The following is a 14,964-nucleotide window of genomic DNA, read 5'->3' as shown; positions in this document are numbered from 1 at the left end:
AGTGTTTTTATTTGTGATTTCCATTGTAACTCCAGTACACACAATCTAGGAATGATAATGTTTTGTAATTGCAGCATTGGAACAATAGATATATATGGTAACACTGACACACATCCAATCCCTCATTGCTGCTCCCCAACTGACAAGGACATGGTGTACCTTCTTGTAAATACAGTGTAAATACTGTCTCAAAGGTTTTTCTATCTAGCTGTACTAAACTCTAAATTGTGGTTACAGTGAAGCCTTTGGTAGGACTGGTACTGGTCTTTTTTTAGCTTTATTTTTTGGTGGTAACATTTATAACCAGAATTTCTTCATGTCTGTCAGGCATCTCATTGAAATTCCACAAACGTTATTTTTTAAAACATTTTGTGCATTTTTTATCCATGTACTAGCTTCAGGTCTTCTATCTTATCTTTGCTGACACATCACTGCTACTGCAACCAACTGTCAATCAGCTGAAAAGTGGATAATAGTGTAAAACCCAAGGAAGAAGGTGTGTTGTTCCTCTGCCCTCGGTGCAAATAAAAATGGGGACTAATTTGTAAAAAAATTTTCTTTATAGAGCTACTAATAGTAAAAAAACACCACTGTACCTTTAAAGTCTTTCATCAGCAGCTGTTCTTCTCTCCTCTGAGGGTTGATTGAAGTAACTTGATTTCAATCATGTGAAACAGATCAAGCTCCTTCAGGCCAAACTCTTTGTTTGTAGAGAATTATCAGTGGTTTTATACCAATAGCTAGAGCCCCTCTTCAACATGTCTGAGTGATGGGCAGCTTGCTCTGTCTTTGGCCCTGCACCTGTCCTGACACGTTGCTAAGGCTGTTGTGAAGGGTGGGCATACATAGACCTGTACTAGGGATTGCATCCCGAGTCCTGTACAATGTGTGGTTAGCTTCAGTATGAGCATTTTGTGACTTTGTTGATGTGTTGTTAAATATATTGTCTAAATTTTATAAAAACCCAATTTGGGAAGTATTATATGTCTCCCAAAATGTTGCTCTTGTAGATAAGAGTTGTTCTGTCATATAACAACTGAAGTAGTGATTGGCAGACATCCCAAATGTACAGTAGAGTTGCTCAAATGCTAGCTAAATAAATCAGTTTGCTTTTATGGCACCCTGGCATTCATCTCTTGCCTAAAGTGATGAGACAGGAGTGCTTGAGGCTGCTGTAATTTTTCCCTTGGAGTAGATGTTCCTGGAGCAGCCTCGCCCACTAACAAGGTGCATGAAGAAAGGAAGTCACTTTGAGACAGAAAAACTGCAGCTAAAAGGCAAAAAGCACTTCACAATTAGCACAGGAGAGACTTAAAACCACGACTATGCATCTTACCCACCCATCTTTGAGCATGTAATTGGTTAACATACTCTATGTGCGTATAGGGTTGCCAGAATTTTATCGTGGATATTACTTATTTAAGTGTTCATTGTAATACATTTTATACTGAGCCTAATGAAAACCATATGCCGGGACAAGTTGGCTCAGCACTAAAGTTGCTCTCTACACAGCTGCTGGAGTTTTTTCCTTCTTATAATCCGTCCCTTGGCCAAGAAAACCGAAACTGCTTAGTTACAGCAAAGCAACTGTTTATTTGCCCACAGGTACTACCAAGCAGAGCTTCAGGCAGGGACAAACGATTTCCTCCTGCTTCCAGTCTTTATGATAAACAAAATTAATCAGCCCACCCTTGGTTTCCTAATTAAAGGGGAAAAAAGTCAACAGGTTTTACAGACTCTGGTTACAGGATGTGAGCAGTAGAAATTCAAGTGATGAGTCACTGTTGGTTGGAGCTGTAGATGACAATATTGACATTACATTGGCTGCCGCTAGCACAACGAATCCAAACGGCCATCCAAATGGTCTGCATTTGAATTGCATTATGGGTAATGTATGCCTCACAGGAAGAAAAACAGGTATTGACATTAAGCTTTTTCAGGCACTTGACCTTTGGGTAAGATGTTTTACTTGCCTTGAAGAGTATATGCATACTTAGAAGAGTATGTATAATTTTCTAAAATATTGAGTAGCTCTTTAAAGATAAAGGAAAGGCTGCATTATGAAAAAAAAAAGATGCCACATTTGACTATTTGCAGGATATAGGGCATAAATGTATTTGTATGATGGCAGGTAATTGTGGGAAATAACACAACAATGTTATGCTACTTTATCCTTTGCTACTGAACCAGGTCATTATTCACAAGAACATGAGAGAAAATTTAAACACAAGTTAATTTTGAACAGACACAACCGCAAAGATTTTTATCTCTAGTGGAGATTTCACTGATCTACACATTTTTAATTTCTTTTTCTGACATCTGATGCAGTTGAAACATTTTAAAGTATTCATGTACACACTTGTTTATTTTTCTAGTGTCTCTCATTTTACAATGTTATATTTATTTTTATTCAATTATATTTAGTTATCTGTGTACATACTTGCTGTTGTAGGTGAAATAGAGAGTTTGTGAATTTGTACTCTCTACCTAAAAAGAATTTATAATATTTCAGGGACTGATGTAATTTCAGTATTTGTTGGAGTTTATTTTGTCAACTGAACCTTTTCTTTTTCTCTAAGTGAAGTGTTTGATGGCTTCTGAAATTTATTAGTCAAAGCTGAACACTGTCAGCGAAACAGTTACACTCCATCTGAGTGAGAACATTGTGCCGCAACATTAACGGCTGATTGTGCCATTCAAAATGGAGGCCCACCTTCTTGTCACGAACAAAGCTTCTTTATCTCTCTCTCTGAGACTCAGAAGATGGAATAATTTCCCCTAACAAGGCCAACCTCAGTAATCACTGATTACCAGCCTCTACAACCCCCTGTAATCAGCCTCTGCCATCTCATCACAAGAGATGCATGTGTGTGTTTGTGTGTGCACGCCTGGTATTACTCACATTGTAGGAACTGAATTCTGTTTACACACTAACATTACGGAGGCAGCCTGAGTTAAGATTAGGGCACATGTCCAATTCAGTGCAATATCCCCATGGATAACAAAAACAAATGTTGGTGTGTGTGTGTGTGTGTGTGAGAGCTATACTTTCTATCTGGAAGTGTAGGTAGACAGCAATAAGATTTGTTCTTAACCTTAAAAGAACATTATAAGAAATCACATACTCAACACACCCAGGCTTAGTGACCTGCTGGCTTTGTCAATTACTCCAATCCCTGTGTTGTTCTGACCATGTCATGTCCATTTTGGAATGAAAAGGCTGATACTGAGAAGGCTGAACAGTGTGTGTGAAGTGTGTACTGCCAGGGCACAAAAAACCTCCAATGATGTGTAAAAATGTATACATTAAATACATTGAGCCTTTTATGTGTGATAAGTTCTGAGGAGCTCTGTCGCCAATCACACAAAAAACCTGCACACCCTCTCAGCCCTCCTGCTTTGAACACAAAATAACATACACAGAGATCTATATACTGTACACAGTAGCTAATCACCAGGCCATCCCAGGTTTTGTACCCAAGTCCATGGGAAAGGGAAAGAGAGGATTACAGTCATGTACAGGAGAGAGAGAGAAAACAAAACAGTGAGGGGGGGACATAGACAGGCTGAAGTTTGGAGCAGATTTTAAAAAAAACACCATTACAACACTGGCTTTTTTTTTTTTTGGAAAGCAAAAAATGTATTTTTGGAATCAATGTTCGGATGTTTTGCTGATTCTGGAGAAAGTGGTGAGGCTAATGTGTGCCTAGTGGTTTGTGCTTATTTAATATTTATTCAACATTTTGAAGGAAACACCACTGAAGTACAGTATCAGTGGACACAGCTGATACACACAGGGCAATACTCTCTCACCTAATATTAAGACCACATCTTTAGGGATGGAGCACAAGTCTTGTGTTTAAATATCAACCATCCAATTGTAAAGAAAGAATTTGGGGTATTTGGCCTCAGCCTCAGATTTTGTGACCTGGTGCAGGGTTCATGAGTTTGCTTTTTTAAAAAAATTGAAGTACACTGTATATGCAAAACATTACAAATAAACGAGAGATTCTCTGAATACTAATGCAGAATTAATATTATTTTCACTGTGTGGCTTTCACAGCTTCTGCAGTTGTAGGTCAGCCCCTTTGTGAGGAGGAAACGCTGCGAAAGGAAAACGTAGTGAAGACGGGTTTAATGAATGTCACAGAGCATTATTAAATGTAGTGAAAGCCCTGCAACCATTCAGCACAGCATCATGTCCATAATTTAGGTTTAATAGTTAATTAGTGTCAGTGTGATGATTTGTCTAGTAATTGGTCCATAAATCTCAATTAAAATCACAAACTGAGTCATTAATGTGATTAAAAGAAGCTAAATTCTTAAATATCAGGGTATGTCTTTTGTCACGCGAAACTGCCAAAGTTTTTTTTTTTTGTTTGTTTGTTTTTTTACTGTAAATTTAAAATGGTACTAGGCAACCACCAAATCACAGTCCTTAGCCTAACCGCTGCCTGAACATTTATAGAGACACTCATTCATTCCTCTTAACATCTGCATAGCAAATGGACAGGTTGTTTCAAAACATGTTGGACACATAGAAACGGAGATCATGAGATCTACAGAAAGAGAAGAGACCACAGGACCAGGAGCTTTGCCTGGATGATGGTCACTTCAGAGCTTCCTTCACGATAAATAACAGACACTGAAAAGCTGCTGGCTAGCCATGGGGTTAAAGCTTGCCTGGTGTGTTGCTGAAAGATGGTAAAAGACAAAGACAGCTAAAATTAGCTGAACATAAACCATGAATGCTACAGCCATAAAAACAACCTACCCAAGATCTGAAGTCACACACTAATTTGCCTCCAGACCTGCTGTTTCCTGTTGACATTGTGGTAATTACAGTTGGTAAAATCATACAGTTCAGGGCGTTCAGCAACAGCCACCATTAATTTCTCCTCTATAGTGTTTCCACTTGCTTTTACAACCACTTCTCAATTCATCTCAATAAACAATGGAAAAACCGCAAACAACGTTGAGCTTTTGCCCTCTTGGAGTTGAAGCTTATTCAGGTGGAGGAGCTCAGGACACTCCTTCAATAAACACAATGTGCACAGAGTGGAAAAATGTGAGATACTCCACAATGCAAAATGATCGAGGGCGTAAGAAATATCTTTGTTCACCACCAAACAATTAAAAAAGGTTTGATAAGGCACTCTAAACAATACAGATTCAGCAAGCAGGTTCAGAAAGGAATTCTGATTAAATAAAATACCCCCAAAAATATTAGAAATAAAAAACTTTTTTTCTTTTGTATTTCCTTTGTATTTCCTTTGTATTTCACATAACCAATATATTTGGTTATTCCTAAAATGTTTTCCATCCAGTTACAGAGGACCTGGGGGCCAGTAGTATTCCAGCATATAAAAATGGTACAAACTGGACAGAGCGTTAGGACCAGGTGATAAATCCAAACAAATCAGCAGCAAGTTTTGTCACAGAGTCCCCTAGCAGCTGCTGATGACTGATGATCTAGTCCTTATTTCCCATAAGTGGAGTTCTTAGGGCTTTTCTCATTTTGAAAACTGTGTAAAAACTGTTTTGAAAACTGTCCAGTCACTGTGGAGAGGAGATGTGAGTCTGCAGTGAAAGTGAAATAAATTCCCTGCTGTGAGAACCTATCAAGAGCTTTTTTGCAACTTCTAGTCTTTCCAGTTGAACTTAAACTTTATACTGCATATGGTTTTACTATTGCCACATTTTTAGTCATGAATGTCACTGTTAAAGTCAGTACATGTATTTTTTATGATTTAAAATATAGAGAAATAAAAGAAACAGTAGCTTAAGCCTTTGGCCATCAGCACACCTCATATCATCTTTAAAACTATACTGATGGTATGTTCTTGGGGCCAGAAGGGTGGGAATTGTTAAATTTTACATTATGTCTTTAAGAATTCATACTAAATTGTGTGTGTCCTTAGCTCCTTATTTCTACAGATTGTATCTGCATGGTTTTGCTGTTGCAAGGCATTTGTGTTGGTGTTGGTCATCTCTCACATGAGTGAGGTCTAGACAAACCAGCTGATGATGTGATTCCTTTTGTCTAAGCCTATACTTTATTTCACCTCCACATTAAATATGTAACTACTTAAAGGCCACAACACACACACACACACACACACACACACACACACACACATACACTACACAAGAGTACCATTGTTTAGAGAGGCACATTAAGTTGAGTGCAACATGTACAGTGGCAAAAATAAAATACTATATGTATACATTTGTCTTAATATAGACATATTTGATCAGTTACTACTATGAGCAAATACAATCTGTTTTAAGTGACACACATAGATCATTGCAGACATGAACCCAACTCAGGTACTGTGGAATGAGCTCACGAGATGAGATAAAACTTTTCTTTAAAGAAGAATACTCTGAAATTCCTCCTGTATGCTGTGTAGATCTGGTCCCCAGCTATAGGAAGTGCTTATTAATTACTGCTGCCAGTTAAACTTTGACCAGTTATTTAATCCACAGCTTCACTTAGTTTTCCTCCAGTGCTGTAAATGTTTAATGGATGAATTCAGAAAAGGTACTCTATGCTTGTGCCCAATGCAACACACCAGTTTTCTATATGTGCTGTTGGACTTTCTCAACTCTATTTCTTTGTTTCATTGTGTCACTTGAAGTAAATGTGTCTAACATTTCTAAGTAGGTTAAGTATGCTTAGATTGGTTAATATACCAAATAAATGGCATGTCATTTCAAGAATCTATCAACATTGCCTTATTTAATGACTAAGTGTCGTTATAATGGACTCATAATGCACCCATAATCTCTTTAAGAAAACTGCTAGAATTCCTACTTCTTTCTGTTTATTGAGATGTTGATCACAGTTTGGTAATTGAATCTCAGTGTGGTAGCCATTAGTGAGTCATCACTGCCTCTTGGGTAAAATGGCAGCAGAAGCCAAAATTCTGTAATCATAGTGATTCTTCTGGCTCATGGAAACCCGAACGAACTGACTGTACTATTCCACAAGAGCTGATGACAATGAGCTCCTGCTAAGTCGATGTTCGATGTGTTTGCATGTGAACGTTTGTACAAGTGTGAAAGCCACTGACTCTGATAATGGAAGTCAATATGGCCTCTGTGATTCTATGCCTCGTGGGATCATTTGTCTTTGATTAGAGTGCAGAGGAGAATGGCTGACTGCACAGGAACGTTAATTGTCTCCCTGAATCACTGCACTGTGACTTCTGATAGTAACGCTGACATAACGGACTGACTCCACTCAGTGGAGTACATGTTTAGTCGATTACAGGCATGCATTTTATAGTGCTGTTCTCACGTGTTATTCTGACTGCTCTTTGGCCTTAGAACATGTATGAGTGACATGTGAAAGATGGTGGTTTATATTAGAGCATCACAGTAATATGCTTAGCCCTGTTATCCCAGTCACATGTTGTCAGGCTTTACATTTTTGCAAGGCACATACAGTATGCAGCTTAGCATAATAAAGGTAGATTTAGCTTACCGACTTACTTCTTTGTGGTTTCACCGTTAATGTTCCACTTAGCATCCTACAGTGGGACAGTACTGACAATTACACCACAGATAAGCTGGTTGTTAAACTGTGCTTTTTTTAATGTATCATGTATGAACTAATGTAGTAACCTTTGACCTTTGAAATAAGTGTAGTTTGTAATGTAATTAACCAAGCATGTTAACAACATGCATTAAAGCAGATAAACAGGCAGGGGTTTGGATTGTGAAAAGACTAAAAGTGGGACGCTGCTTTAACATGTGGACTTCAAGCTTGGCAGACTTACTGTGCCTAGATCCACTTAATAAGCTGCTGTTGTAAAATGACTTTTAAGTGGAGGTGTTATCAGCGAACACTCAATTCTCCAAATAATTAAAAGGTGGTGGAGATTAGGTCATCAGGGTTAAAGCAGAAGTCTTATCTGAAACAGTCAACTCCTCTGACAGTTGACCATGTTACCATGTTAGCACTGCCAGCAGCTCAGGGGACTCTTGCTTTGCTGCTGTGTGCAGGGTATGTGTTTTGTTTGTTTGTTTTTTCAGTCCTCCTGAGAATGACTAGCTCAGGTTAACAAACCTCCAAATTTACAAGCCAGTAGAATACATTTCCACTAAAGGTTTCAACAAAGTCCCTGGGACAATTTAGAATAGCTCTGTGAAAATGGTTATGAGTGGATCAATATGAATTCCTGTGAATAGTGTACGAACTACGACGCTCAGTTTGTCCTCATGAATTACAGCGGTAAGCAAAAAAATAGTAAAATAGAGTACACAGAGGAAACAAGTATATGGAAGAACACAACATAAGAATAATAACATAATAAATAAAATATTGTTGTATTGTGTTATAATTGTGAATTGTGGTAGAGCAGTGAATGCTGCTGACATGTCAAGGCCTTATTGATTTCAAGGTTTTTGCCATGGCGCTCCTTGTGTAATCCAAGAAGGTGGATAATATTTTAGCCTGGCCTTGTGCTTTTCCTGCTCATTGAAAAAAATACAGTATAGCAAAACCACAAAACGGTGCTTTTATGTCTCCATGGGCCATGCCTACAGCTTGGATGAAACTGTTTGAAAGGTATAATTAGTCTGACCTGGCATAAACTTTAAAGCCAAAGTTCCAACAGTGAATCCGGGAAGAGGAAGAGATGGAGGACAGAAAGGAAAGGAGAAGGGAAAGATGGATGTACGCATAGTGAAAAGTCTGTTTTTACCTGTTAGTTTGGCCTCCGGGAACGCTGTGTGTCCACTTTGAAAAGCCCTTCAACCATCAAATGGATGAGAGGCGAGGAACAAATAGAGCAGAGTAAGAAACAGGGACCTGTGATGTGTGAAATACAAAAGGGAAAAGAAACTTTTACCTTTTTTCCAAAATAAAATATACGGACATGTTGGTCCTAAAGTTTCTCTTAGTTTCAAAATTATTGTCTCGACAGTCATTGACACCCATTCTACTTTTGTCTTTCTGTTTGCCAGGTGTATGAGAGAGGAACCAATGTGGAGCAGTTTGTGACCCGTTTCTTGCTGAAGGAATCAGCCAATCAGATCCAGTCTCTCCTGAACTCTGTGGAGAGTGCAGTGGACGCAATTGATGAGCAGCACAGCCAATCAGGGTGAGCCCATGACTGCATCACTGTGTCAGGCTGCTGTGTGGACGCATGTGTTTGCTCATGATCGCGCACGTGTATCATGGCATTATGTGGAGAATTCAGCTTGTCAGTGGTCGTAATGGAAACCAGGCTGTGTTTCAAGCTCAATTCTTCTCTGGTTAAAACATGTGTCGCTCTCACACACAAAGAAATAGGTTCTCATCTCCTTTATCCAATTTTCATCACCCTCTGTGACTCCCTCATTTCTTCACTATCCCTTGTGGATCCTCCCGCCTTCCCCCAGTGTTTTGTTCAAATTATTTGTGCTCCACTTTTTCTTTTTCCTTTACACATCCAGAGTCCAACCCTTCTTTTTTCTAATCCTCTTTTATTCTCCTTGTCCCTCTTCTTTTCTCCTTGTGTTTTTGCAGTCATCTACCTGCCAAGGTGAGCCCACGGATGTCAGAGAGGCGCTATGACAACACTGTCCCTGACTATCCTCCTAACAACAGAATCAGTGCCAGGGAGGCTGTCCGGACCATCAATACTGCTTCAGGTGACAAACACACGCACACACACGCACACACACACACACACACACACACACACACACACACACACACACACACACACACACACACACACACTCCAGCACCTAGTCTGAACTAATGGATGGAGACGGTCTCTCTCATATGCTTGTATGATTAGCACCATATCTCCAACCTTTGGTGAGGGTACATCACTCTGGGAGAGCTAAAATCAAACATACTGCCAATCAGCACTTCTTCATATGCTGTGCATTAACCAACACCCCAGTGTGAATTATTGTCTGTAGTAACATCCTCAATCAGCCACCTGGACAGAACTGGTGCAGCTTTAATGGAGCGGACAGATCAGCACAGAGAAACAGTTGGGGGAGGGTGACAGAACAATTTAGAGAACTGGGGGGGGGGCGACAGAGGAATAAATGGAGGGATAAATGATAAAGCTGATGTAAGACTGATATAAGATCGTAAAGTGTTACAATGAAACCTGAATGTGGACATAAGGGTCCATCTTTTGAAGTGTGTCTGTGTTGCCACCTTACAGCAAACACTTTTCTTCTTAACACTGCAGCGTGCACTCACCTTGACACTTTGCACCCACTCGAACAAATTGCTTGCTGAAGAAATGACACTTCAAAGGTTGTGGAGATACAGCATCACTTTACTGCAACACAACTTCACAGAAGAGTCCATCTAAAAAATACTGTGCATTTGAGTCAAGGTTCAGCAGGGAGGAAACGCCTTTCAGGGCAGAGGAAACCATAATCAATTACTCTTCGGATGTTGGCATTGATAAGTGTCAGTTAAAGATGTTGAGTGTTGTCTCAGGGCTATGGAATGAGATTTGAGGCAAGACACACTGAACAGAAGTGAGAACTTTGAAAGTAAATGTATTTTTTGTACCTGAGGGGGTACTGTGCTGCCTCTGTTCCTTTCTGCCATGTTGTTCTGGTGAGATGGATAGAAGCGGACACATTACCAATGTGGGCCAGCAGAGCCTAAATTTATATTCTCTAATGAATAACGTTGCCAACAGCCAACTTCAGCTGATAGTAGCTTAACTGTTAGTCCCTTAGTTAACGTTAATGTTTAGCTGGTCCTGTAACAGCTGGCCCCATGATAATTTTGTGCCAGAATTAAACTGAAAAAATGAGAATAAAAAAGGAACTGAATAAGTTCAAATTAAAACAGAAAAATCAAAACCTTAAACTGAAAAGTTGAATATTGAAACTGAGAAAATGAGACTTGAAACTGAAAAGAAAAAAATCTCTTCCAGTGTTCTCATTTCTGTTCATTGTTTATTGTCTCAAATCTCATTCCATACAGTGCCAGTGTGACATGTAGTCATTACACTTTACAAAACTTGAAGGTGCTCTCTGAAGTTTTCTTGTAAGCAAACAAGCATTCAGTCATTCTCATCAGAATCTGTTGTGTGTATCCTCGAGGTTGAAAGCATATCTTTCCTCCATAAAAGTTTTTTGTTTGTTTTTTTTTTTTCAGCATTTTGAATCTACATTTCTTGCCAGTAATTGTAGAGTGTGAAATCAGTGGTAGGATGACATGAGTGTGCATGTTAGTCCTCTTGAGAATTCATCATAGAAACAAACTGGAGACCAACTGGTCCTCATTCATCATCATCAAAACCACCAAAGAGCTCCTCTAAAAGTAATATGTTACATTTTTAAAGCTCAATATTATACATTTCCCATCTTTACATTGCTGTATTATATAAAACATAACATAAGAATTTAAAGCAATTTCCTACCAGTCAATTAGCCGTGTCCATTTATATCATCGAATTATATGAGACAGGCTGAGGACCTCTAATCCACTATGTCGTATGCAGTGGTGACAGCAGTCATTTTCTGGAAACCATTCTTGGACAGATATGGAGCAATGACATTTTGAGTGCAAGAAAAACACAGGTTCACATAATATCATTGCTGTTTATTCTTTGCTCTGGAAGTGGGAGCTTTCATTCAGTTGTTGTAATACATCAGTTTGTAATCATACCAATTCAGCTGCATCAATCTGTCAAGAGATAATTGGATTGAAATTCTCCAACTTCAGTATCAATCAATTTGAGATGGTTTGACTGTTAATGCCAATATGTTCAGATTTCTATTTCTGCTGCTGTCCCTGCTGCTCTTGCTGAGGCAACCTTCAAGATATGGGTCATTTGTTTAATTTGTTGTTGGTTACATATTCAGTGTTTAGATCTACTCTTCAGTTCCTAGACCTTTTTCATCCTTTCTTCTTAATCATATAATTTCTATATCACAGGATTTACTGAAACAACTGCAACTGATTTTCTAATTAACGGAAAGCAAAAACTTGTTATTTTCTCCAACTGACAGACATTTATTTATGGTTTTGCCTAATCAGGGCGTGATTTGTGAAAACTTACTCTTAAAGTATAACCCCTTCCGTTATTTTCTGCAGTGTTTGCCACGATATCAGACCCAGTTTTTACACCATTGACCATGGTGTCTCAAATCTAAAGTGATAGTGACTTATTTACATGTAAATGCCATATAGTTCAGCAAATATTCTAATCTGCAGTGCAACACATGAACATAGCCTTACAGTAAACAAAGTGGGAAATCCTAAAAAGAGCTTTTGTAAAGATACTTCTGTGTAAAGGTGTTTCTGTGGGGTCACATCTGACTGTGTTCTTTGCAGTTAACCACCACATACCAGAGTTTTTCACACAATCTGTGTGGATTCAGTGAGTGATCAGAGATTGTATGTGTGCTTTGTGACATGGTGCATTATCCTGCTGGAAGCAACCATCAGAAAATGTGGTCATAAAGCGATGGACATGGTCAGCAACAATACTCAGGTAGACTATGGCATTTAATGGATGCTCAGTTGGTACTAAGGGGCCCAAAGTGTGCCAAGAAAATATCCCCCACCACCACACCACCACCAGCCTGAACTGTTGCTACAAGGCAGCATGGATCCATGCTTTCATATTGTTTACACCAAATTCTGACCCTACCATCTGAATGCCACAGCTGAAAGAGACTCATCAGACCAGGCAACATCTTTCCAATCTTCTAGTGTCTAATTTTGGTGAGAATTGTAGCTTCAGTTTCCTGTTCTTAGCTGACAGGAGTGGCACTCAGAGAATGTATTCTGCATACCTTGGTTGTAACAAATGGCTGAGTTACTGTTACCTTTCTATCATCTCAAACCAGTCTGCTCATTCTCCTCTGATCTCTGACATCAACAAGACATTTTCATCCACACAACTGCCTCTCGTTTTCTCATTTTCAAACCATTCTCTTGTGTGTGAAAATCAGTAGATCAGCAGTTTTTGAAATACTCTGACCAACCTGTTTGGCCATGCCACGTTCAAAGATCACTTAAATCCCCTTTCTTCCCCATTCTGATGCTAGGTTTGAACTTTGGCAAGTTATCTTAACCACATCTACATGGCTAAATGCATCGAGTTGCTGCTATGTGATTGGCCAATTAGCTATTTGTGTTAACAAGCAACTGAACAGGTGTACCTAATAAAGTGGCCAATGTGTGTATAGCACAGCTGGATGTGTGAGGTTTGACCTATTTTAACATAGGCATGAATATAAAACACAGAAATGACTCTTCATTCTTTGGCAGCAGTCTGCCAAAGAACAGTTAGCAGTTTGTCCTATATCTCTAAAATTACACACTCACAAGTGATACAGAATAAGATATAAGACAGATCTCTTTTTATTCATATGAAACTCTACATCACCCTGATGCTGCCTGTTCCCACTGGTAGAAATACAGAGGAATACTTAAACACAGGAAAAGATCGATTGAATTGCAGTATACACTAAAACAATATTTGTAACAGTGAATATCAGACTGTACTGAACAGTTCCACTGGACGCACTGTTGCTGTAGCTGAAACAAGAAAACCAGCTCTTGCAAACCTTAGACCAGTGGACGGTTAACTTCAGACTGAAAATGGTTAGGAAACTGGTAGCCTGACTCTGACTTATATGACAATTTTTAAACTTGCGTTGGTATTTATTACAATTAATTGTATTAGTGTTTGTGTCTATAACTGCCCAGGGAAAGCAGGAAAATACATAATACAATTAGCTAAATCTAGTACAATACAACCTCTTCTCTTTATATGGGAATAATGGCTTTATACTGTATGTGGTATGTGACAAATGTTTTTACTCCACTAAACTGCAAAAGGGTCTGTTTCTTGGCCAGGCACTTCCCAGTGTCTTGGAATAAATAGAACTGCAATATTAAAGTCCTAATTGGGTATTTTACACCTCTGAGCTGATAATTCTTCCTGTTAAATTTCTGATTAACTTTCTCTGGCAAGAATAAAATATGTGATATTTTCTTTATAGTTGAGTTGTATTTTCTTTAAATGACTCCAGGTTATGTAGTCCTTGACCCCCAATGTGATAGAGGCCATATAAACAATAGCTGGCCCGGGCCACTGACAGTGTCATAGTGGTCCAGTGAAAAAGCTGCTGGGCATCAAAATGGCCTCCAGTGATTACTACATAGGATTGTGTAATAAACTCAGCCTAAACATACAGTCTGTTTACATAGAACTGTGTGTGGCTATATACAGATGACATTTAAAACTTCCTTTAGTACTATTCTTGATCTTGGGCAACTGAAAATGTTTTTCAAAATGTTTTAGTGCTGCACAGAAGAAAAATCGATTCGTGTTGGATGACTCGTACAAAGGATGACAGCTCAAATTGACAGGATTTTCAGTTCTTCCTCTTTCAGAGTCCAAACACCTGTCACCTGTCAGGGAAGTGTATCCTCACATATGTTGGAACTTACAGAGTATCAAAAAAGGTCGCTGTGCGGCATACTGCGTTCATATATAGATGTTGTTAACAGAGTGATGTTTTGACTGAGGGGTGGCACAGTGGTTTGGCCAACTGAAGCCTTTCTCTGTGGTGTTTGCATGTTTACTCCAGGTACTCTGGCTTCCTCCCACAGCCATAACACATACAGGACCAGCAATAAGCTGACGGATAGGTTGAGTGAGGTTTTCATGTTGGTTCAGATTAGACCATTGTCTTGGTTCAACTGGCCACCTCCTATGCTTCATCTATTAAACTCTTGATGGGCTCTTGCAAACCTTAGAGTTGCCAAGATAATCTGCAACAGCACCAGTCGCTGTAAAGCTCAGTGCCGTGCTTGCTTCAGGGTGCACCCAGAGAGCATGAGACAGATGGTGATATACAGGAGCTGGACAAGTTGAGCTTCAATGCAAAAGACACTAAATTTTCAGGGGGCAGTAAAACTCTACATGGAGCTCATTTTAGTCTTTTGGTCCTTTAGTCCTTGCACCAAAC

General features: G+C 39.1%; 1 protein-coding gene across 1 annotated transcript in view; it reads left to right on the top strand.

Moving 5' to 3' along the window:
• Positions 1-14,964, top strand: part of necab2 (N-terminal EF-hand calcium binding protein 2) — a 92,072-nt gene that overhangs the window by 39,719 nt on the left and 37,389 nt on the right. The window contains exons 6-7 of the mRNA XM_026311815.1: positions 8,974-9,110; positions 9,518-9,642. Coding sequence (XP_026167600.1) covers positions 8,974-9,110; positions 9,518-9,642 — 262 coding nt within the window. The remainder of the gene's footprint in view (positions 1-8,973; positions 9,111-9,517; positions 9,643-14,964) is intronic.

The sequence above is a fragment of the Mastacembelus armatus genome, chromosome 6 (genome assembly GCF_900324485.2).
Source record: "Mastacembelus armatus chromosome 6, fMasArm1.2, whole genome shotgun sequence".
In the NCBI taxonomy this organism is placed as follows: Eukaryota; Metazoa; Chordata; class Actinopteri; order Synbranchiformes; family Mastacembelidae; genus Mastacembelus; species Mastacembelus armatus.
This window is presented reverse-complemented; position numbering and strand designations above follow the sequence as displayed.